This window comes from Carcharhinus amblyrhynchos, chromosome 7 (genome assembly GCF_965287045.1).
Source record: "Carcharhinus amblyrhynchos chromosome 7, sCarAmb.v2.hapA, whole genome shotgun sequence".
NCBI lineage: Eukaryota > Metazoa > Chordata > Chondrichthyes > Carcharhiniformes > Carcharhinidae > Carcharhinus > Carcharhinus amblyrhynchos.
The window spans coordinates 86480885-86504816 of record NC_137330.1 but is presented as its reverse complement, the minus strand read 5'-3'; the positions used below and the strand labels follow the sequence as shown (position 1 = coordinate 86504816).

The 23932-nt window shown below is 43.2% G+C and overlaps 1 protein-coding gene across 1 annotated transcript in view; it reads left to right on the top strand.

Moving 5' to 3' along the window:
- The window catches only part of LOC145345104 (3',5'-cyclic-AMP phosphodiesterase 7B-like), a 136052-nt gene that overhangs the window by 15651 nt on the left and 96469 nt on the right, over positions 1-23932 (top strand). Inside the window, exon 2 of the mRNA XM_080192717.1 lies at positions 16010-16070. Coding sequence (XP_080048843.1) covers positions 16010-16070 — 61 coding nt within the window. The remainder of the gene's footprint in view (positions 1-16009; positions 16071-23932) is intronic.

The window sequence follows — 23932 nt, the reverse complement described above, 5'->3', positions numbered from 1 at the left end:
GTTGTGCTGGAAGTATTTTCCTCTGACTGTAAACACTTAAAATATTTTAATAATTTTTGATTGAAACCTCCAAAAAAGGGACTAAAGCATGAATTGCAAAATAAAATGAATAGGTGGTCTCAACTGCTTTGATGTACTCCTAATATTGGAGTGCATAAATTTAAAATGTTTTATAAGGCTTCCCTGATAGCATTGGAAAAGCATTGTCTTATCCCCCAATTTCATGAAAAATACTAACCATTTTGCTGGATGCTGCATGAATTTCCAAGATCTTCAAGTTCTGTAGCAATGCACCCCCATATCTAAAGCATTTGACTGTTTTAATGATCAGACCTTCGACTTGGTTTCTTAAAAGCTGTGTTACACTTACTTTATCTTGTTGATTAGAAAGTTTGGTTCTGTGATCTGTGGAACATATCCTTAGTTTGAAGCATGGGGCAGTAATGAGGGAGGGATAGGAGAGATGGGGGAGGGGGGCTCCTGGATTGGGTGCACACATTCTGGGATTGGCATGGTCTTGCATTTGAACCCTGCCAAAAATTCTAAGACCTGTACCATCTGGCAAGGAGATATCATGCAGCTGGTAGTCCAGTTATAACGTTGGCAGTGGAGGATGCAATAGATAAAGGAGATTTGCAACTTGAAAGAGTGGGCATGTGTTGCTAGTTGACATTTGCCTTACTTACTAAGTCGTCTCCGACATAAATAGTTCAGTCCTGCTGTGCAGAAAGCAATGGGTGAATGTCATGACCTATATTTTACAGTCTGTTTCAACTGTCATGGATGCCCTTTGTTCAATTAGCAATTTTCAATTACATTCCCAGGACTTCCATTCTCTCTCAAGTGTATAAATGCACCAAATGTTTGGTGATGGTGTATAGTGTGTGTCTTATCATATCCAATCCATTGCTTCTTTTAAGTGATGTCCTTCCCTGAGCACTAATGTGATGCCAGACTTCTTATTGCCAACTAGAACTTCATGGCATGTTGCTTCCAGTGTTGTTCATAAGCTGCGTATCATTGTATGCTGGCTACCGGCTTTGTTCCTCTGATTTGTCACTTCAGGCCATAGTGGGCAGACTTGGTTGGACAGATATAGTAACACTCTGAAAGCCATTGGCTTTATATGTTTTCCATTCTGTTGTAGCCTAGTTGAATGTAAAGCTGTGTGCATGGAAAGAGATGTCACCACCATAAAGGTTGAAGTCTACAAACAATGATATCTAGGGAGAGATCTCACACCTATTTGAATCTCTCCCTGAAAGATTCCCGTAGATTGGACCACATAGACTTAACAGCTTCAGTGGGAACATTTCAGAGACAAACTCCCATCTATGAACTGAGAGAAAGAGAAAAGAAACATAATACTATGGTTGCAATATGGCAAAAGCTTTGATATAGGTGAGATTACAAATGGGGGTAAATTTAACCTAACATACCCATCAGGAAACTGACGAGGTTGTGTTGAATGCTGTTGTTAAACCCTGCCTAATCTCACTTTTATTTGAAGTCAGCAGACAGAGTGTGATACTTGTGGAGCTGGGTATCAAACTAGCATGTCAACTTTTTTATTCCCACCAATGAATTAAGTTAAAATTACTCTCATTCTGAGTGCTGTGTCAAATATTTTGCTGAATAAGAAGTTTGCCATGATATTAATGAGGTTAAATAGAGAAAGGTACTAGCAGTGAAGTTGCACCAAATCAATGACCCCTCCCCTCTCCAACTCTCCCCCCACTTCAATGAATAATCTAACCATAATTTGAAGAGGATTGACTTGCTCTCCAGCAGCAACCCAGTCAAAGGTTGCCAGCTGAGGCTTGACCAATTTCATGGTTGGGCCTTATTTCCATGCCATCAGCAAGCTACTTATTCAAACTGAGTGTTGAAAATTTACTGGCTGCACTAAGAAGCCCATTCAGTATAAGAAGGTGAGGGAAATGGAGGTTAATTCATAGGAGGCCATATGGAGTTTTGACATTTGGAGGCTAGCTTTTCAGCATTGATGCAATTTTTACACCTGAAAATGTACCTATGATTTTAAATGGTCTCTGCAAAAGTTCCTTTAAGAACCACAGGTAGGCCCTACTACAAAATATGCATGCTATGCCCATTGGTATTGAAGGCATTCCAAAAACTGAAGCCACTTCAGAGTGTGGGACAGAGATAAGGAGACATTTCTTCACCCAAAGAGCGGTGAGCTTGTGGAAATCATTACCATAGGAAGCAGTTGGTGCCAAAACATTAAATGTATTCAAGGGGCAACTAGATATAGTGCTTGGGATGAATAGGATCAAAGATTGTGGGAAAAAAAGCAGGATTAGGCTATTGAGTTGGATGATCAACCATGATCGTAATGAGTGATGGAGCAGTTTCGAAGGGCCAAATGGCCTCCTTCTGCTCCTATCTTCTATATTTCTATGTATTTAAGAGTCAACCATATTGCTGTGTGACTGCAGTCACTAAGGCCAAGCCAAGTAAACATTGCAGGTTCTCTTCTGAATTTATATGTTTCTTATTAAAAACGGATTTTAAATTTTGAAAAGATGGCATTTAGACTGATGGGTCTGAATTTTAGCGCTAAGTTACTTGTGGAAGGAGGCTGCTGGAAGGTCATGAAACCAGAAGAATGGGTTTCCTGAATGTCCTGTAGAATTTACAACTGCTTTCTACTGCTTTAATGTTTTTCTGTGGATTTTCCATGCACAAGCAGTCTGACTGACAGGCTTGAGGCATTTAAGGCAGAAAATCTGCTCCACAAGACTGAAGCCAAAAGCTGGTAGATGAGTTAAGAGAATGAGAGAGGCGATGCGGGGATTCTGATCTTGGAGGAGAGGCTTCCCATTGGAGTGGGGAAATTTAACCATTTTCCAGGGAAAAGGTGCAGAGTGATGGTAGTCTTTGGGTGGGGAAGTAGTGGTGGGAGATGGGGTGGATTGCGGAAATGTTTGCTGACCACTTCATTGGGTCTAGTTACAAGCCTGGTAGAGGTCAATAACTTTAAGGTTTATTTATTTAAAAGTCAACTTCTGCTGTGACCAAAATTTGAGGTCGGTTTTACAATCAATCATTCCAAGTAAAATATAAAATACAAAAAATTGATAGAAACAGCAGTAGAATAATGTCCACTGCTAGGAATCTCTGATGCCGCTGCAGTGAATGGAGTTTTGGCTGAGCGCCAAATTCTCCATTCTCATTGACAGCGGGATGCGAATGGACAAGGTCAGAGAATCCTGCACATGCTAACCTTCAGATTAGGATCTTTATATTATCAGGATTTAAAGTTTAACAGTCATTAGAGTTTGTTCTTTGTCCTGATGGGATAAATCACATGTACAATCTGAAAGGCAATGATTTTTGTTTATTGGGCAACTACATGTGCCGGTAGTGTCATCAGCTAGACAACATAAGAACATAAGAAATAGGAGCAGGAGTAGGCCATCCAGCCCTTCGAGCCTGCCCCGCCATTCAATAAGATCATGGCTGATCTGTCGTGGCTCAGTTCCACATTCCCGCCCTCTCCCCATAACCCTTAATCCCCTCGCTTATCAAAAACCCATCAACCCACATCTTAAAAATATTTAGCGAGGCAGCCTCCACCACCAACGGGCAGAGAATTCCAGACATTCACCACCCTATGAGTGAAGAAGTTCCTCCTCAACTCCGTTCTAAACCGCTCCCCCTTTATCTTGAGGCTGTGCCCCCTAGTCCTATTGTCCTTTCTGAGCGGGAAGAGTCTCTCCACCTCTATCCTATCCATCCCATTCATCATCTTATATGTCTCAATGAGATCTCCCCTCATTCTTCTAAACTCTAACGAGTACAAGCCTAGTTTATTCAGCCTCTCCTCATAGCTCAACCCCGGTATCAGCCTAGTAAACCTCCTCTGCACTCCCTCCAAGGCCAAAATATCCTTGCATAAGACCAAAACTGCACACAGTACTCCAGCTGCGGCCTCACCAGTGCCCTAAACAGCTGCAGCAAGACTTCCCTACTTTTATATTCAATCCCCCTCACTATGAAGGCCAGCATCCCATTAGCCTTCCTGACCACCTGCTGCACCTGCAGGCTGGGTTTTTGCGACTCATGCACAAAGACCCCGAGGTCCCTCTGCACCGTCGCCTGCCGCAGTTTTTCGCCACGTAAGTAATAGTCCTTCCTACCATTATTCCTACCAAAGTGGACCACCTCGCACTTGCCAACATTAAATTCCATTTGCCAGTTCCTGGCCCATTCGCCCAGCCTATCTAGATCCTTCTGCAGACTCTCCACACCCTCCGCGCAATTTGCCGTTCCACCAATCTTGGTGTCATCAGCAAATTTCGACACCATACACTCGGTTCCCTCCTCCAGATCATCTATATAAATGGTAAATAGCTGAGGCCCCAGCACCAACCCCTGGGGCACTCCACTAGTCACCAACCGCCAATCCGAATAGCACCCATTAACCCCCACTCTCTGCCTCCTATTTGACAACCAATCTTCTATCCACGCTAACACCGTACCCCCAACTCCATGCCCCCTTACCTTCTGCAATAACCTCTCGTGAAGTACCTTGTCAAACGCCTTCTGAAAATCAAGAAAGACCACATCCACCGGCTCTCCTCTATCCACCGCCCTAGACACATCCTCATAGAACTCCAATAAATTTGTCAGACACGACTTCCCCCTAACAAAACCGTGCTGCGTCTGCTCTATCAAGCAATTCCCCTCAAGATGCCTCGCTATTTCCTCCTTGATGACGGATTCTAACATTTTACCTACAACAGACGTTAAACTAACCGGCCTATAATTCCCTGCCTTTTGCCTGCCGCCCTTCTTAAACAACGGCATAACATTAGCCGTTTTCCAATCTTCCGGCACTTCCCCGGAATCCAGCGACGTTTGGAAAATAACCACCAAGGCATCCACTATCACCTCCGCCATTTCTTTCAGAACCCTCGGATGCATTCCATCCGGTCCTGGGGACTTGTCCACAATCAGTCCCTCCAGTCTGTCGAGCACCACCTCTCTAGTAACAATAATGTCATTGAGACCCTCCAGTCCTACCACCTTTCCATCGCTAACACCCGGCAAATTATTCACATCCTCCTCCGTGAAGACCGAAACAAAAAAGTTATTCAAGACCTCAGCCATTTCCCCATCCCCTACCACTAAGTCCCCCCTCTCATCCTCTAAGGGTCCAACGTTCACCCTAGCCAGCCTCTTCCTTTTTATATATTTATGAAAACTCTTGCTATCCTTTTTTATATTAAGCGCTAGCCCAGCTTCATAGTTTCTCCTACCCTTCTTTATCAACTTCTTTGTCAATCTTTGTTGACATTTAAACCTCTCCCAATCCTCTTCTCGCCCACTACTCTTAGTTACTCTAAACACCTCCGCTTTTAATTTAACACTTTCCTTCACAAGCTTAACTTCTGGGTTTCAGAGATTGAGTGGCAGGCTGCATTACGGTGGGGCACCATTGAAATTCTGAGTTTCATGGGTAGCACATCCATAAATGTGTCACCCCACAGCTTAAGGCTCTGCAGACAGATGGGGGATAAGTAACCTCCACATAGTCAAGGAGGGCCAGTCAGAAAATGCTGGAGTCCCTGGAGTGCACTTTATCCCTAAACTAGTACTTGGTTCTGAAAATTGCACCTGCTAAACCACAACGATTTACCACCTACAAGAATTATTATTTTCTCTTTTCACTCGTGTAAAATAGTTTAATTCCATCCTTACTTCTACGTATCACATTTTATGTTCACCAAAACAGACTAAACAACAGAAAATACTGCAATAATGAAATGGAGACCTTGAATTGAAGACCTTGATCTTCAATTGTAGACCATCTTAAATTACTCGGCTGGAATTACTGAGTTTCCATACACTTTCCATAATGGCTTTCTGCTACTATACAATACAATGAAAATCTCTTACTATTTCAATTTTCTCATTTTTTTTCCCTGTTTGTATGACAACCAAGCTGAGTTTTTTTAAAAAAGAAAGAACTTTATAATTTTCTAAATTGCATAGTGGCACAACATTCCAGAAAATCATGCTGGTTAGGTGCATTTGGCCATGCTAAGTTCTCCCTCAGTGTACCGGAACAGGTGCCAGAATGTGGCGACTGGGGGATTTTCACAGCAACTTCATTGCAGTGTTAATGGAAGCCTACTTATGACACTAATAAATAAATTTTAACTTTAAAATTTAATTAAAAGTAACTAATTGGTTGTTTTTCAGTATAATCTCTGTCATTTTGTAGACAAATTAACATGCAATCCTTCTGCATTTTCAATAATTTTTAATAAAGATGATCATTCTGTAAAAAGAGAAAGGCAACCAAAGACTTGATGAGAAAACACAGCTCAGTATTAATCATTGGAATTAGACACCAACAAAGATTGGCAGTGCTCACAGTCAGATTTGCAAATCACTGATGTAGAATTTGCAACAGGATATTAAATGCAGAAGTAGGTAATGTTCACTGTCTAACAATCCCATTCACCACCAACTCAAATAACAGCAATCTTACTGCAAGGATTATGCCAACTAAATTGGGTTGGTTGTGTCATGGTTTTCACTGGATGAGAGATCTAGATTAACCCAGAGAATCGCAGCTCTGTAAAACTGATGGATCGGACTCGTGTCAGGTGTTGAAATGTAAAGAAGCTGGAACAGGAAGGAGTCTGGTCTACCCCAAACACACTGTTTCGCTTTTGGTGGTGCAGGGGACAGATGCAACCAATCCCTTCTTGGGAGATCGGTTGGCCATTGAAGCTGCTTTCCTTAATTTCAGTTTTATTTAGAACTATGGGTGGCAGTTTTCCTAACCTTGACAAAAGCGGCAGCTCAGTGGGGGAAAGGATGCCTGAATCCATATGATCAGTGCTTTTGCAGCACTAATTATGGGGTAGAAGGAGCAAGAGTATTTCCTCAAGGTTTTTACGAATGTTTAATTTTATGATTCATATCCTTGAGGGGTATAGCTTTTAGTTTGGAAATTGGAAGCTTTATATGCAAAATAAATTAAAACACCTGATATGAGAAGTAGGTAAACAAACCTAATGTGATCCCAAATGAAAAGTTAACATATGGCAGTTTAGCATGTCAATGTCCGTAGTAATGGAAACCAAATAATGGACTGCCTCTGTGAAATTCTTGATAGAGATGGGATGTGTACAGCTGTTTCATTCAGTAATTTAAACTATTCCTATGATTTCCCATAATAAAGTGAAGGTATGAGAATTAGAGGTAATTCATTTAAATCTCTATCTGGGGATCCCAGGTCTGCCATGTTAACATAAGAACATAAGAAATAGGAGCAGGAGTACGCCATCCAGCCCTTCAAGCCTGCCCCACCATTCAATAAGATCATGGCTGATCTGTCGTGGCTCAGTTCCACATTCCCGCCCTCTCCCCATAACCCTTAATCCCCTCGCTTATCAAAAACCCATCAACCCGCGTCTTAAAAATATTTAGCGAGGCAGCCTCCACCACTTCAACGGGCAGAGAATTCCAGAGATTCACCACACTTTAAGTGAAGAAGTTCCTCCTCAACTCCGTTCTAAACCGCCCCCCCTTTATCTTGAGGCTGTGCCCCCTAGTCCTACTGTCCTTTCTGAGCAGGAAGAGTCTCTCCACCTCTATCCTATCCATCCCATTCATCAGCTTATATGTCTCAATGAGATCTCCCCTCATTCTTCTAAACTCTAACGAGTACAAGCCTAGTTTATTCAGCCTGTCCTCATAGCTCAACCCCCTCAACTCCGGTATCAGCCTAGTAAACCTCCTCTGCACTCCCTCCAAGGCCATGTTGCTGTTAGGATAGTTTGCAGGGAGGTGTATTTTGACTTTGAGTTTTACCTGAGTGATTTCTCACAGAATTAGTTGAAGATTGGGTCAGGAGTTATAAAACATCTGGAACCAGCTGCAGCAGGTTGTCAGAAACCAGGGATTTTCTGATTTGGAATCACTATGCAAGAATACATTGAGGCCCATGCTTGAGCTGGGATATCTACAGTCGTGAAGTTTTGAAGTAGAGTTGGAATGTTTAGCTAGCTGAGTGCTAATGGAAGGACCTCAAAAAATCTGATAGCTTGGAGCATAGTGGGAAACTAGAATAGAATCAAAGTGAATTCCTGAGAGCTGTGGCACACCTTGATTTGGTTCCCAGAAGAAATGAAGAAATTCATAAGATCCTGCAAAGTATTGGGGAATTCTTGAGTGGAAATAAAAGTAGATCGAGGACTGTGCTATTAAAATTTTCAAGTTTTTAAGTACAAGTATATACAAAATATAATAAGTACTTGCTTTAGCTTTTGTACAGTAAAATATTTTGTTTAAAATGTGAAATTTTATGTACATTTTTCAGTTGATAGTTGAGAATTTAAATATCTGAAGAAGTTTCATGTTTGGTCAACTGGACATTGTTGGCAAGCATCACCAGGCTGTCATCCACAGACGCTATTGGCTGAATTTCCCCCCGGATTGCTGTGTTGAATTGACTAAGGTCCACTCAGCCTGAGCTGACCACTTGGTTTGGAAATTGTTATCAGCCCGAGAACCACCAAGTTGGTTATGTGACTGGTGAAATGAGTGGTCAATGCAACATCTGGTCAAGTTCCTCTTTGACATTGGGTAGTAGAGGATGTGCTATCCTCCTGGGCACGAACAAACAGACTGGCACGGCATCTGGGAGCAGTGAAATGTGATATTTGTTTTTCAACTCAATCTTTCTTTGGAAGAATAGTAGAAATTCCTGGTGATATTCAGTCATGTTGTCCGGTGGAAGAATCTCTTTTACTTTATGTAGGACGCACAGTTGCATCCATGCATTCCTGCTGTGCAAAGAGATAGTTGGATTATACAGAATATAGAAGATCTGTGCTATTTTGGCCCTTCTGGTATAGAATGGCCTTGAACTGACTTTTCACTTGTAGATTAGTTCCACCCGGATTTTGGAGTTTAATATTTTGATGTCTGGACAGGAAGCCTGTGGAGCCATGCTAAATGATCAGCCATTATGGATACCCAGTGCCCAAATCAAACTTCTGGTGGGTTTGAAATCCTTTGACTGCTAAAGTCACCCCTAGAAGTCTTGATAAGGTGTGTACTTCTCCCAGGAAGTCTGAAGTGGCACTTGTCATGTCTGTGTCCTGAGTGCACCATAAGCTGCAATTCTTCTGTTGCTTTTGCTGTTTGTTGGAGATTACAAATAAAAAGAACCACTTCAAATGCCCTGTTCTCCAACATGAGAGGCACTCTGCACCCCTTGCTGGGCAGTCTTGTATTGTCTCTTTGCACCACAGCAGAAACATTTCAAGATGGCTGCTGCATGGTTTTCCACTTTTTCAGTCAGTTTGGTGGGCTCCTGCCTAGATGGAGTTACTGCGCTTGGGCTTAAATGATGAGTGGTCCCTGCCAATGCCTTGTTGTGTCGGAGGTTGATAGACCAAATACACATTCTTGGATTGACCTGTTTAAGTGAGATTGCAACCATCTGTCATGGATTTCTGTTCGTGAGGACTGGCTAAGGCACATGAAGCTGTAAGGAGCAATTCATTAGATTCATTTGGTATGGATGATCTGTTCTGGAAATGTCTTTGGCCAGCAGTGGCATTCCAAGATGAAGTGAAAAACACGTCAAAGGCTTTTCATACAGAGTCAAAGTCTGTGGGAATCTTATCAACCACTTGGCTGAGAAGGAACTGAGCTGGAGTGTCTACTCTTTGGTAAGGAGACCTGAGGCTCTCGGTACTTCAAAAAGTTATCACACCATGTCTTCCAATGCCAGCCTCTCCATGAGCCTTCAGTACTTCCAAATGGGCAGGAAGGGGCAGTGACTGCTTGTTCAATGCCACCATCACTACCCTTTTCTGTTAGCCTCCTGCATAGACACACTTACAGGATGTCTGTCTAATCAGGGATCATTACTGGTTGGGGCCATGCATGTCTGTCAATGGCACTGACTCTTACACTGGTGTCACCACCACTGCCACCATGTCTCATGGACATGCTGGGTGTTTGAACAAAACAGTGAACTTGACGTGGAATTAATCAATAACAGAGCTGAAAGCTAGGTCAAGGGATAAAGATCTTTGGGATCTTGTAAGCAGAGAAAAGTACCCCTCTGACATCTTATGCACTCAAGGCAAAGGCCTACTTTGGTTCCACATATCTGTGAGATGGCTTTTTCCACAGAAAGGTCTGGAATCACATGTAGGCCAGATCAGCTCAGGATGGTAGACTTCCTCCCCTAAAAGACATTAAGTGAACCAGATGAATTTTTATAACTGACAATGGTTTCATAATCACTATTACAGAGCTCAGCTTTTTAATTCCAAAATTATTAACTAAATTTAAATTCCATCAAGACAGGATTTGAACCCAGACCCCAGGGTATTTTCCTGGGCATCTGCAATAATAGTCCAGTGATACTACCACCATGCCACTGCCTCCCCTGGATTTGCCCTAATTTTTATTTGAGAATCAATATTTTGTATAGTTTCATGTATATATCCTGTCTCCTCTGTTACTCAAATTGTTTAATTCAAATTACTGGATATTTCAAACATTTGAGTGCAAAGATAATCTTTTTGTCGTATGTAATTAAGACATTACCTTATCTTCCTTCTGCCACCATTGAAACTATATGCAACCTTCAGCTTACACGTATTTGCATATTTTTACTAAGGTCTGTGAAAGGAGGAAAATGTCGTCACAGTGTCTTCAGCTGGGTCATCAGTTAAGAAAATGTGTACATTTTAATCGTTAACAAGTTTTTTATTTGTGCAATTGGTGCCGATGACACCAAGATTGGTGGAACGGCAAATTGCGCGGAGGGTGTGGAGAGTCTGCAGAAGGATCTAGATAGGCTGGGCGAATGGGCCAGGAACTGGCAAATGGAATTTAATGTTGGCAAGTGCGAGGTGGTCCACTTTGGTAGGAATAATGGTAGGAAGGACTATTACTTACGTGGCAAAAAACTGCAGCAGGCGACTGTGCAGAGGGACCTCGGGGTCCTTGTGCATGAGTCGCAAAAACCCAGCTTGCAGGTGCAGCAGGTGGTCAGGAAGGCGAATGGGATGCTGGCCTTCATAGCGAGGGGGATTGAATATAAAAGTAGGGAGGTCTTGCTGCAGCTGTATAGGGCATTGGTGAGGCTGCAGCTGGAGTACTGTGTGCAGTTTTGGGCGCCGTACTTATGCAAGGATATTTTGGCCTTGGAGGGAGTGCAGAGGAGGTTTACTAGGCTGATACCGGAGTTGAGGGGGTTGAGCTATGAGGACAGGCTGAATAAACTAGGCTTGTACTCGTTAGAGTTTAGAAGAATGAGGGGAGATCTCATTGAGACGTATAAGATGATGAATGGGATGGATAGGATAGAGGTGGAGAGACTCTTCCCGCTCAGAAAGGACAGTAGGACTAGGGGGCACAGCCTCAAGATAAAGGGGGGGTGGTTTAGAACGGAGTTGAGGAGGAACTTCTTCACTCAAAGGGTGGTGAATCTCTGGAATTCTCTGCCTGTTGAGGTGGTGGAGGCTACCTCGCTAAATATTTTTAAGACGCGGGTTGATGGGTTTTTGATAAGCGAGGGGATTAAGGGTTATGGGGAGAGGGCGGGAATGTGGAACTGAGCCGCGACAGATCAGCCATGATCTTATTGAATGGTGGGGCAGGCTCGAAGGGCTGGATGGCGTTCTCATGTATTAATGGTTGAACTTGCGCTAAATTTTATTTCATTATTTGCAGCATCTTCTTTTTCCCTGAAGCTAATTTATTTTCTTTTTTTCTATTTCCACAACTTCACCTTACATAATCTGCAGGTGAAAAAGTGGTCCAAAAATCTGCTTCTCGGTTGTTCACCATCACCAGAAGGTTGCCAGAAGAACCTCCTGACATCATATCCCTTTAACGTTCATTCTTTATTTCGATAGGAGGCTAAGGGGAGAACTGATAGAAGTCTATAAAATTACGAGAGGCATACACAGGGCTGACAGTCTGAATCCAGAGTTGAAATGTCTAACATTAGGGGTCATACACTTAAGGTGAAAGTTCAAACTGGATGTGAGGGGCAAGTCTTTTACACAGGTGTCTGGAACATGATGCTAGGGATGATGATAGGGGCAGATACAAAAGGGGCTTTTTGATAATGCAAGGAATACAGGGATATGGACCAAGGGCAAGCAGAAGGGATTAGTTTAATTAGGCATCATATTCAGCACAAAGGGCCTGTTCCTGTGCTGGCCTGTTCTATGTTCTAATCCTGGCCTCTACCTGGTTACTCCTGTAGCTGAAATCTATGACCCCTGAAGTGAATTAAAGTTGATGCTGTGGCTCTGTACAATGTAAATATGATGAGGCTGGCAAAAAGCCAAAATGTTGAACTCCAACTTTGTCACATTGACATTGTACAGAGCAACTTTTATGTAGAATCAGTATGTTATTGTCCTGGTTATGAAATCGGTCTCACTTGTGGGAGAGGGCTGGATTTCATAGTATCAATGGCAACCGACAAGCAATTGTGCAACTGTTGAAAGTGTGTTAAATGGGATTTTTCAGATTCTGGCAATGAACTTTTCTCATTAGCTGTGGAAAAAGCATCCTTGGGTGGGTTGAGCTCTCTTCCTGCTTTGGGTCTAATAAAATAATGGCCGTTGGTAACCAGCAACATCTGTTTGCAGTGATTTAGTAGCACTATCTCATTAAACTTACAACTGTGATAACAAATAGATTTCTTTGATTCAATAGCCTGGATTTTCTGTTTGATGTTTCAGTGCAATGTTTAAGTGATTTAAAACACAAATGTTGCTGTCATTGTTATAATAATAAAAAGTGCTGGTCAGAAAATCTTGGCTGGAAGTTATGGCCCTGAAATTCCATGGATCCCTCTTGCACGCCCACCGTAACTATGACAGCTGTTGGCATTGGGCTGAATTCTCCAGACTTCGCGGTTTGGGAAAGTAGAGGGAAACCTTGTCTAAACTGGCTAAGGCTGCTTTGACAACACCTTCCAAAACTGTGATCTCTACCACTTAGAAGGACATGGGCAGCTGATACATGGGAGCACCACACTTGTAAGTTCCCCTCCAAGCCACACACCATCCTGACTTGGAAATAGATCGCTGCGCATCCACTGTCACGTGGTTAACATCCTAAAACTCCCTCCCTAACAACACTGTGGGTGAGCCCACAGCACACAGGCTTCAGCAGTTCAAGAAGGTGGCTAAGCACAACTTTGTAAAGAACAATTAGCCTGGCGTTGCCAGTGATGCTGATATCTCAAACTCTGAGGCGCCCCTGCTTTCAAGCAGTTATCCTGAACTGGCACCCCTCACAGGACTTGGTCACTTTTTCATCATCATTTTGGGCCACACCCTCTGCACCTCCTTCTCAAGCAGCACTCACTTCTCCTGGTAGGACTTCTTTCTATACATTGCTGCAGACCAATTAGGCTTCCTGTTTGTCTCATCTGCCTGCAGGCTATAATTGGATGGCAAACATGAAGGTGGTCAGTTATGAGGCCTACTCATATAAAGTTGCATCAGTATGAGGCCATGCACAATCTGGACCTACATGGATTCCCAATATTTGACTCGCTAGAGGTTTAGCCAGTTTACCACCAAAGTTATGATAAAGGACCATGAAATTTCACAGACTGCATAAATAAAAGATGACATTGGGTGAAGTTTCCCATTCTGGATACAGAGTCTGGTGATGGGCAGGAAAGTGAATGAGTGTGATTCAGGCTGGGCAATGGGATGAACACGCATAATCTTCTGCTTTTCAGCATCAGTGGGGAGCTCTGCAAATCTTGTGTCATTTGCCCACCATTATCTCATGGGGCCAAAGGTCGTGGCTCCATATTTAAAGTGCACCTGAACAGACATTCACTCATTGCCGGCCAGGAATTTCACACTATTCCTCCAGAGTCCTTACAGCCACAGCTCATACTGGAGAAGCTTGCATCTGTGTGCAAGCAAATGCCAGGCTATAAGAGGGTACCTGCAGCATTGCCCTGCACCCATCTCTTGATCAGAGCACCATCGGCAATCCACCCATGATCGAGTCAATGCTCCCAGTTCTAGAGATCAATGTTCACCAGCCTCTTGACCTTATAGAAGAACCACTGCATTTACTGCTCAGGCCTGAATCCTCATGTCCCTGTTACAACCAGCAACTGGTCCCCCTCCTCCATATCTAGGTGAGAGCCATTACTAAGGCAGTGTTGCCTATATCTAACATCAGACGCCTCGCTGTATGCATGAAAGAATTGAAGTGATACATGAAGTGAGCATGTCCTTTACAGATTTCCCACCATCTCCAAACCAGCAGGCAATTAGTATTCTCTTCACTTGACCTCTGTATTCTGGAGAATCAGAGATTGGTGCTCCTGCTATTCGTACATGACTGCATATGGAGACACATTGCTCTTTGTCCAGGGTGATGAGAGCCTTGTAGAGAAAGCTGCACTCAGACATTCATCTCCACAACCCTCAATTCTATAGAGAGACCATTGCCTTGGCAGCATTGAAAGACTAACTGCATGAACCCTTGTCAGCCAGGACCATTCACCCCGGAGGATGGAAGTTTGGAGTCCCCCCCACCAGTTATGTTCCTTAGAGGCATCCATCTCCCTCCCTCCCTCCCTTCATCACTGCCTCTGACTACAGCCGATGGCAAATGGCACATTGGTCCCTATATGGTTCAGACAATGACCATCCCAATGGAACAGCTCCCTCTTCCCCTAGTACTGGCCCTTGTACCTCATTTCTTCCATATCAACCTTTGATCTGGATATCCAATCCCTGATCCTGTTTACCCTCTGCAATTTGTTGGTAGCTTCACTACTAATCCAGACGTTTCATGGTTCCGCTTTTTAATTTAATCCCTAGCTGCTCATAGTCCCTCAGTGTAATCTCTTTCTTATTCCTACCTATGTCCCCAAATGGACAGTGACAACTGGATCTTTCCCTCCCACTCCAGCCCTGAGGAGATATTCTTAATCCTGGCACCAGGCAGGCCACACAGCCTTCGGGACTCTCACTCTGGGCTGCAGAGAACATCTATCCCCCAAACTATACTGTCTCCTACTACAATACAATTACGTTCATTTTTACTCACTGTTGACATCAAAGATATGACTGTATGGTGCATGTCATGTGGTTATGTGACATTTAATTGTTGCCAGGTGACTGAGAGGCTCATCTTTCCCTACTACTGATGGTTAGGCAATCTGAGGCTCCATTGATCTCCAGCCCCTCGTTATCTATAAATGCTGGTTATCAATATATTTACATTTTATTCCTCTTCATTGAATGCCTCAGTGCACCACAATGCCTTTACCAGTTTGCTCATCTTCCCGGCAGTCCCTGCTCTCATTTCAAAAAATTGCCAGAAGCTTGAATCTGTTAAACATTTGCAAGGGAAGCTCCTCCATTGTGCCCTTCTGGATTTTCATACCTGCCTTACTTGCCACAACATTCTTTCTCTGGCCATAGATCAAAGTTGAAGTACCTAGTCTACAGGGTGTGACTGCATCCTATTGCATCAGCCAAAAGTTATTCTGGCTTAATATTGAATCATCCAAAAGTTATTAACATCATGTTTAAGTTTTACCAGTTTGTCTCCCCAGAAGTTTTGGTTTCCAATCTCAGTTTCAATCTTCACTTCCTTAGAAATTGCAAGGGTTAGTGTCCTTTCCCAGGCTGGACTTTTGTGGCAGACCTGTCGTGGGTGGCACAGAAAGTTCAGGGAGGCAGCCAAATGGTCATTGACTTGAGCGGGAAAATTCCAGCCTCAGTTCATCCTTGCAATTTCAAAAACTATAAAGTACATATTCCATCACATCTCTACCTACAGAGCCTTTAGGGTTTTTCCTTACAAATCTTTCGTAATTAGAGTTCTCTATATTCAGTGCTTGAGAAAATTAACCTTGTGCTTTGTAAAAATCCAAAGAGGACCTTGTCCTTAAAGATCTACATTATTGAGCTAAACTAAAAGATTTTTCTCTTTACAGAGGTGTGGAGCTATCTCATTTGATGGTGCTGATCAGAATGCCCTATGTGTTCGCATGCTAGGTAAGACTCATCCTTTTTGAAAGGTATTTACAAGCCCAATGTGTAGAAATGATAATGTTTCATCTGAATTTGGTTCATTTTTCTTTTGTATACATATAACTTTTCCTATCTTGCCACCAATGTCTGCGTGGGTTTACTGATGAACTCAAGACTGTCATTGGTTCCAATTTCTGTTCCAGCTCAGTGTTCCATTATTGGTCACTGCAGCTGTGCACATCAAAGGAGCAAACTAGCCAGCCTTCCTGCTCCAGATAGTTACCCAGTACTCATCTTGGAAAGTCTGTGTGCGCCCATCGGTATGTGTCTGATAAAGATACATTTAGCTTAATCATCAGGTCAGAAACCTCCATGGTTCACCATGAAACTAAATCTCGTGCTTGCTCCAGAAAAATTAATATGGGTAAATTACATGTTCCCTGGCCAGCTGGTTTATAGATGCAAGGTGGCTGTAAAACTTTTTGGATGGCCTTCTTGCTGGTTCCTTCCTAGCCTGGCCAACTGTTGATCACTTCAGGGATATTTGCCATGCAGCCTCAAGTTTCAGATTGCCTTCTCCAGCAGCCTCCTTTTAACATTGGGCACTACCCCAAAAGGTCTGGCCCCTGCAGATGTTCCCTCCCAACCTGGCCCTCTTCACAAATACCCCTGTCTATTCTGCCCAACCGCTGGGTCTTCTCACCCCTCCCTGAGGCCTCCACACTTACCTTTACTGAATTCCTGAGATTTTTGGGAGCTGCTCCTAGTCCCAGTTCTGTCCACTGCAACATTTAACACTGCTAGAATTAGAGAGCTGCCGGCCTATCAGATTGGCTGGCAGCTCTGTAAGGTGGGCTGGTCTCCTGCGTGACGGGCAGATGCCCTGCCTCCAGCCAATTAACACCCACAAAATCATTAAATAGCTATGGGGAAGGCAGTATTGGCGGGTATGTGTTTACCACCTACTCCTCCATTCTAAAGATTCTAGTCCAGTGACATTCTGTCGGATCATCATAATACCAATTCACTAATATCCTTCAGGGAATAAAGCTTGCCACCCTTGTCTGGCATTGGCCTGTGTTTAGCTCCATTTCATAGAACATAGAACATAGAACATTACAGCGCAGAACAGGCCCTTCGGCCCACGATGTTGCGCCGACCAGTTACAAAAACAATGACCCACTAGCCTATACCAATCCCTTTTCGTCCATAAACCTATCCAGAGATCTCTTAAACGCCCCCAAACTAGACGCATCTACAACTGCAGCAGGCAGGGCATTCCAATCCCTCACCACCCGCTGGGTAAAGAACCTACCCCTGACATCCGTCCTGTAGCTACCCCCCCTTAATTTAAAGTCATGCCCCCTCGTGCTAGCTTTCTCCATCCGAGGAAAAAGGCTATCACTATCCACCCTATCTAAACCTCTAATCATCTTATATGTTTCAATAAGATCCCCTCTTAGCCGCCTTCTTCCCAACGAAAACAACCCTAGATCCCTCAGTCTCTCCTCATAGGACCTCCCCACCATACCAGGCAACATCCTAGTAAACCTCCTCTGCACCCTCTCCAACGCCTCCACATCCTTCTTGTAATGCGGGGACCAGAACTGCACACAGTACTCCAAGTGCGGCCGCACTAGAGTAGTGTACAGTTGCAACATTACACTGCGACTCCTAAATTCAATCCCCCTACCAATAAACGCCAAGACACCGTACGCCTTCTTGACAACCTTATCTACTTGATTCCCAACTTTCAGGGATCTATGTACACACACACCTAGATCCCTCTGTTCATCCACACTATTCAAAGTCCTCCCGTTAGCCCTATACTCGACACATCTGTTGCTCCTACCAAAGTGAATTACCTCACACTTCTCCGCATTAAATTCCATCCGCCACCTCTCGGCCCAGCTCTGCAACCTATCTAAGTCTCCCTGCAGACTATGACACCCTTCCTCACAATCTACCACACCTCCAACTTTGGTGTCATCAGCAAATTTACTAATCCACCCAACTATACCCTCATCCAGATCATTAATAAAAATTACAAACAACAGTGGCCCCAAAACAGATCCCTGAGGCACACCACTCGTAACTGCACTCCATGATGAATATTTACCATCCACCACCACCCTCTGTCTCCTATCTGATAGCCAATTCCTGATCCAACTTCCTAGATTACCCACAATCCCATACATCTGCATTTTCTGCAGAAGCCTACCATGGTGAACCTTATCGAACGCCTTACTAAAATCCATGTATACCACGTCAATTGCCTTACCCCCATCCACCTCTTTGGTCACCTTCTCAAAAAACTCAATAAGGTTAGTAAGGCACGACCTACCTGCTACAAAACCATGCTGACTATTTCTAATCAATTCATTACACTCCAAATAACTATAAATCCTATCCCTAATAATTTTTTCTAAGACCTTGCCCACAACAGAAGTAAGGCTCACCGGTCTATAATTCCCGGCAAAGTCTCTGTTCCCCTTCTTAAACAATGGGACAACATTCGCTATCCTCCAATCCTCCGGGACTACACCAGAGACCAATGACGACCTGAAGATCTGAGCCAGAGGCTCTGCAATCACCTCTCTAGCCTCCCAGAGAATCCTAGGGTAGATCCCATCCGGACCAGGGGACTTATCTATTTTCAGCCCCTCAAGAATTTCCAGCACATCCTCTTTATCAACCGTAATACTGTCTATTTTACACCCCTGCAACCCAATGTCCTCCTCAGCTATATTCATGTCCCCCTGCGTGAACACCGAAGAGAAATATTGGTTCAATACTTCTCCAATCTCCTCCGGTTCCACACACAACTTCCCCCTGCTGTCTGTAACTGGCCCTAATCTTGCCCTGACCAACCTTCTGTTCTTGACATACTTATAGAACGCCTTAGGATTCTCCTTAATCCTATCAGCCAAAGTCTTCTCATGTCCTCTTTTAGCCCTTCTCAACTCACTCTTCAACTCCCTCCTAGCCAATCTAAAGCTTTCTAGTGCACTATCTGAGCCCTCCAATCTCATCCGAACATAAGCCTCCTTTTTCTTTTTAACCATCGACTCAACTCTTTTAGTGCACCACGGTTCCCTAGATCTACCAAATCCACCATGCCTGACAGGGACATACCTATCAAGGACTCGCAGTAGCTGCTCCTTGAAAAAATTCCACATTTCAGATGTTCCCAGTCCCTGTAATCCCCTAATCCAATCCATGCTTCCTAATTCACTCCTGATAGCCTCATAATCGCCCTTACCCCAGCTAAAATTGCTGACCCGAGGTTCACGCCTATCTCTTCCCATCACTAAGGTGAACGTAACCGAATTGTGGTCACTATCACCAAAATGCACACCAACTTCCAAGTCTAGCACCTGGTCTGGCTCATTTCCCAGCACCAAATCCAATATAGCCTCACCTCTAGTTGGCCTGTCTACATACTGAGACAAAAAACCTTCCTGCACGCTTTGTACAAACACTGACCCCTCTAGCGAGCTAGAACTATAGCAACTCCAATCAATATTCGTAAATTCGTAAAGTTAAAGTCCCATCAATATTCGTAAAGTTAAAGTCCCAACATATTTCCTCAACATATTGGTGACTTTATGTCCTCAGGAAGTACAGGGATAAACAATAAAGGCTGCCTTGTCTGTGTCGACCACATTCCAAGAATAAAAGATAAAAATGTGTTGTGCCATGCTGGAATAGGCAATGACTACTGACTGCGCCCAATCATCAAGAGACAAGTTGGGTAAGACACTAGATGCTTGTTGAGATTCATTGAATTAAATATTCTCAGAAATAAAGCAAATAAAAACAATAGTTTTCTAATTACAAATGTGTACTATTCACCACAGGAGATTAGTTAGTACTCCAGTAACAGAGTGAAGATTATACCATCAAACCTTTAACTCAGCTTGTGGCTGAGTGGCTTGTGGTGTTAGATCCCATGTAGCTTGTGGTGTTAGATCCCATGTTCAAAAAGGTGAGCAAGTCATATGTAATATTTTGCATAACTTACAACATTATCACTATTTCCTACCAAACTCTGACAAAAATAAGTTAGAGCCCATGGCTCTGAAAGTGACAGCAGTCATTATGTTTCTGGATGTTCTTAGATTGATTAAAAAACCTCTTTTTAAATGTTTATGTGGACCTCTGCCAGTGAACTTAGAGCAGATAAGGCTGAGGAGATGTGATAGGGGTTCATAATATCATGAAGGGTTTATGTGGAGTAAATATAGCAAAACTGTTTCCAATGGCTGAAGGGTAAATGACCAAAGGACACAGATTTAAAGTGATCAGCAAAGCAACCAGATTGGCCATGAGGTGAAACTTTTTTAGAATGAATTAGGATTTGAAATACACTGCTATGTAGGATGGTATAGATTCAGATGAGAATTTGATAAATGCTTGAAGGAGAAGAAATTGCAGACATTTAGAAATGGAATGGGGCTAATCGGAGTGCTGTTTGAAAGAACCGATGCAGGTTGGATGGATTGAGTGCTATTCTATGATTGAGCGTAATGATGCAGGCTCATATGCTGTCTCCCGATGTTTCTATTATGAATGTCAATACTGAAAGTGCATCAAGAAATGAAGTAGGACAATCCCAAATCGTTGTACTAATGTTTAGGCAAATGATTGATGTTTAGATCTTGTTTATTCTGTTTTGTAGTGGGGTTTATGGGGGTTTTGTGGGTCAAATAATAAGACGGTGTACAGGAATGAGATAGAGAATCTGGTGAACTGGTGCGGTGACAATAATCTCTCCCACAATGTCAACAAAAAGGAGATAGTTCTCGATGCTTCCTGAAGTCGATGACAACATGCCCCTGTCTACATCAACAGGGAAGAAGTAGAAATGGATGAGACCTTCATGTTTTTAAGTGTCCAGATCACCGACAATCTGTCCTGGCCCACCAATGTCTCTACTTTCTCAGAAGACCAAAGAAATTTGACATGTTGTTTATGACTCTCACCAACCTTTACAGGTGCACCATAGAAAGCATCCTTTCTGGTTGTATCACAGCTTGGTATGGCTCCTGCTTTTTCCAAGACTCCAAGAAACTACAAAAGGATTGTGAATAAAGTCCAGTCCATTACTCAAACCAGCCTCCCACCCATTGACACTGTCTACACTTCCCGCTGCCTCAGAAAAACAGCCAGACATTGTCTTCCACTTTCTTCCATCAGGCAAACATACATATGTCTGAGGACACGTACCAATCAACTGAAGAACAGCTTCTTCTGTGCTGCCAGACTTTTGAATGTATTTACTTGCATTAAATTCATCTTTCCCTACACCCTGACTGACTAATGCTACATTCTGCACTCTTCTTCTCTATGAAGAGTATGCTTTATCTGTATAGAGCACAAAAAACAATACTTTTCAATGTATCCTAAAATATGTGACAATAATACATCACATCAAATGTGTCGGGCTGGAGCTGCAGAAACTTAGTGCAGTGGAGCAAAAGCAGCAAGAGATGCAGTGTGTTTACTTGGACCTGTCAACCAGGCATTTGCACAGGAACAATTGTTGATAAACGCTTGACACATAACCTCAGTTATTCCAGCCACAAAGAGGATTTATTTGGTTTTGAATTATGTGCTACATTCACCTAGAGAGGAATGGTCCTATTCCTGGAAAACACTACATAAATCAAAACTACTTATATTGAAGCAAGTTTTCCCATTTAAATATCTCTTGGGAGATGAATTCACAATTAACTCATGATTTTCAGCCCCAATGCTTAACATAAAGTTAGACTTGCAACTTATATAGAAGCCAAAAATAAACAAAACAATACATAATACCCAAACACAATTGCTCTCATGTTGTTAACCAAACTCTTAGGAGGCGACTTTACCATTTGTTTTTCTAAGTGCTGGGTGGACAGGATTTAGATCCATCTTTTGAGTGTGTTTTCAGCTTACGCCTACGCCACCCCCACCCACCCCCACCCCGACCCCATACACACTTTGCTTGCAAAAATATTAGCAAGCTTGGTGCTCACTGCAAAAGCCTGTGGATGGGACTTAACACATCTGAAAGCCTGTAGAGGGAGGTAGTGTGCATGTGCAGGCCTCTGATGCTGCACATGCGCATTAGCAGTAGCAGGGGTCCAACAGAAAAGCTGCTACTGCATCTCTGAAGCAGCTCCCACCCCCCCTGCAATCACAGGGGCCATAGACTGAAATATAGCTCCTGCCAACATGCACCCACCCCCCACCCACCCATCCACCCCCCCCCCCGCCATTCAGACCGATCACAGATAGACCATTTATGACTCAGATGGGGGAAAAGTTTCTTCATTCCACATGAACCTGTAGCATTCTCCACCACAGAAGGCTGTGGAGACCAAATCACTGAATATATTCAAGAGACAGATCATTTTTTTAGATTTTAATGGCAACAAGGGTAATCAGGAGAAAACAGGAGTGTGGCATTGAAATTGAGGGTCAGCCATGATCATATTGAATGGCAGAGCAGGTTCAACAGGCCAAACAGTCTACTCCAGAGAAACAGGCTGATTTTCTCTCCAGCTCTTCTGACACTTTGTCAAAAAACGCAGGGGGATGTGTTTCACACTGTAGAGGGACAGGGCCTAAACATGCTGGTAAAGCCCGGCTGCACTGAAATTGGGTTGCCATTCTTAATGGGTGCTCTGATCAGAGAAAAAAAAACATACACCTCCACCATTCCCCCCACCCTTTCCACTCCAATATGATCAGAGCAAGCATCTCTCCCTGTGCCCCTACTTGATCAGGGCCAATATTCCCACCCACCACCCCCCCATCCCAAAAACAGACAATAAACAGTCAATACCAGGTTGGTATTTATTTTCACTGCCTGGCCATGTCTATCTCCCCAGGGGGATTTACTCACCTTTATGTCCCGAGCAGGATCCCCACAATAGGTTCACCTCTGGATAAACCTGTTGTAAACCCTGCCAATGCAACATCATATCAGTGAGGTTTGAAAAGAACCTAGGAGGAATGTATGGTGATAGGTGTTTCTTTAGAAGGAACTCTTCAAAATGCAGCTAATGAAAATACAACAAAACTTATTCCAACTTATAAATCAAAGGAAGGGTTTAATAAAGAAACATCATTACTTCAAACTTGGGACCTCACCATGGGCCACTCCAAGTTCCCTACAATTGTACATAGTTCCTTATTTATAGTGAATCAGCTGGTCAGCTGACTATTACAGCACTCTGTAATTGGTTTCATGGTTTACTGGGTCAGCTGACTCTTACATCTTGTTCCCATTGGTCATATTACATCCAATACAAAGCTGTCAGCAGTTACATTCTAACAATAGGAGTGTTAATTATATTCAAATGTATGTTAATGTATTAAAAATGCGGAAAAGTGTGAGATAATTCACTTTGGCAGGAATAACAGATGTGTAGAGTATAGGGCTAACGGTAGGACCCTGAATAGTGTTGACGAACAGAGGGATCTAGGTGTATGTGTACATAGATCCCTGAAAGTTGGGAATCAAGTAGATAAGGTTGTTAGGAAGGCATACGGTGTCTTGGTGTTTATTGGTAGGGGGGTTGAATTTAGGAGCCGCAACATCATGTTGCAACTGTACAAAACTCTGGTGCGTCCGCACTTGGAGTATTGTGTGCAGTTCTGGTCCCCTATTGTGGAGGCATTGGAGAGGGTGCAGAGGAGGTTTACCAGGATGTTGCCTGGTATGGAGGGAAGGTCCCATGAGGAGAGACTGAGAGATTTGAGGTTGTTTTCGTTAGAAAGAAGGTGGCTAAGAGGGGACCTTATTGAAACATACAAGATGATTAGAGGTTTAGATAGGGTGGACAGTGATAGCCTTTTTCCTCGGATGGAGAAAGCTAGCACGAGGGGGCGTA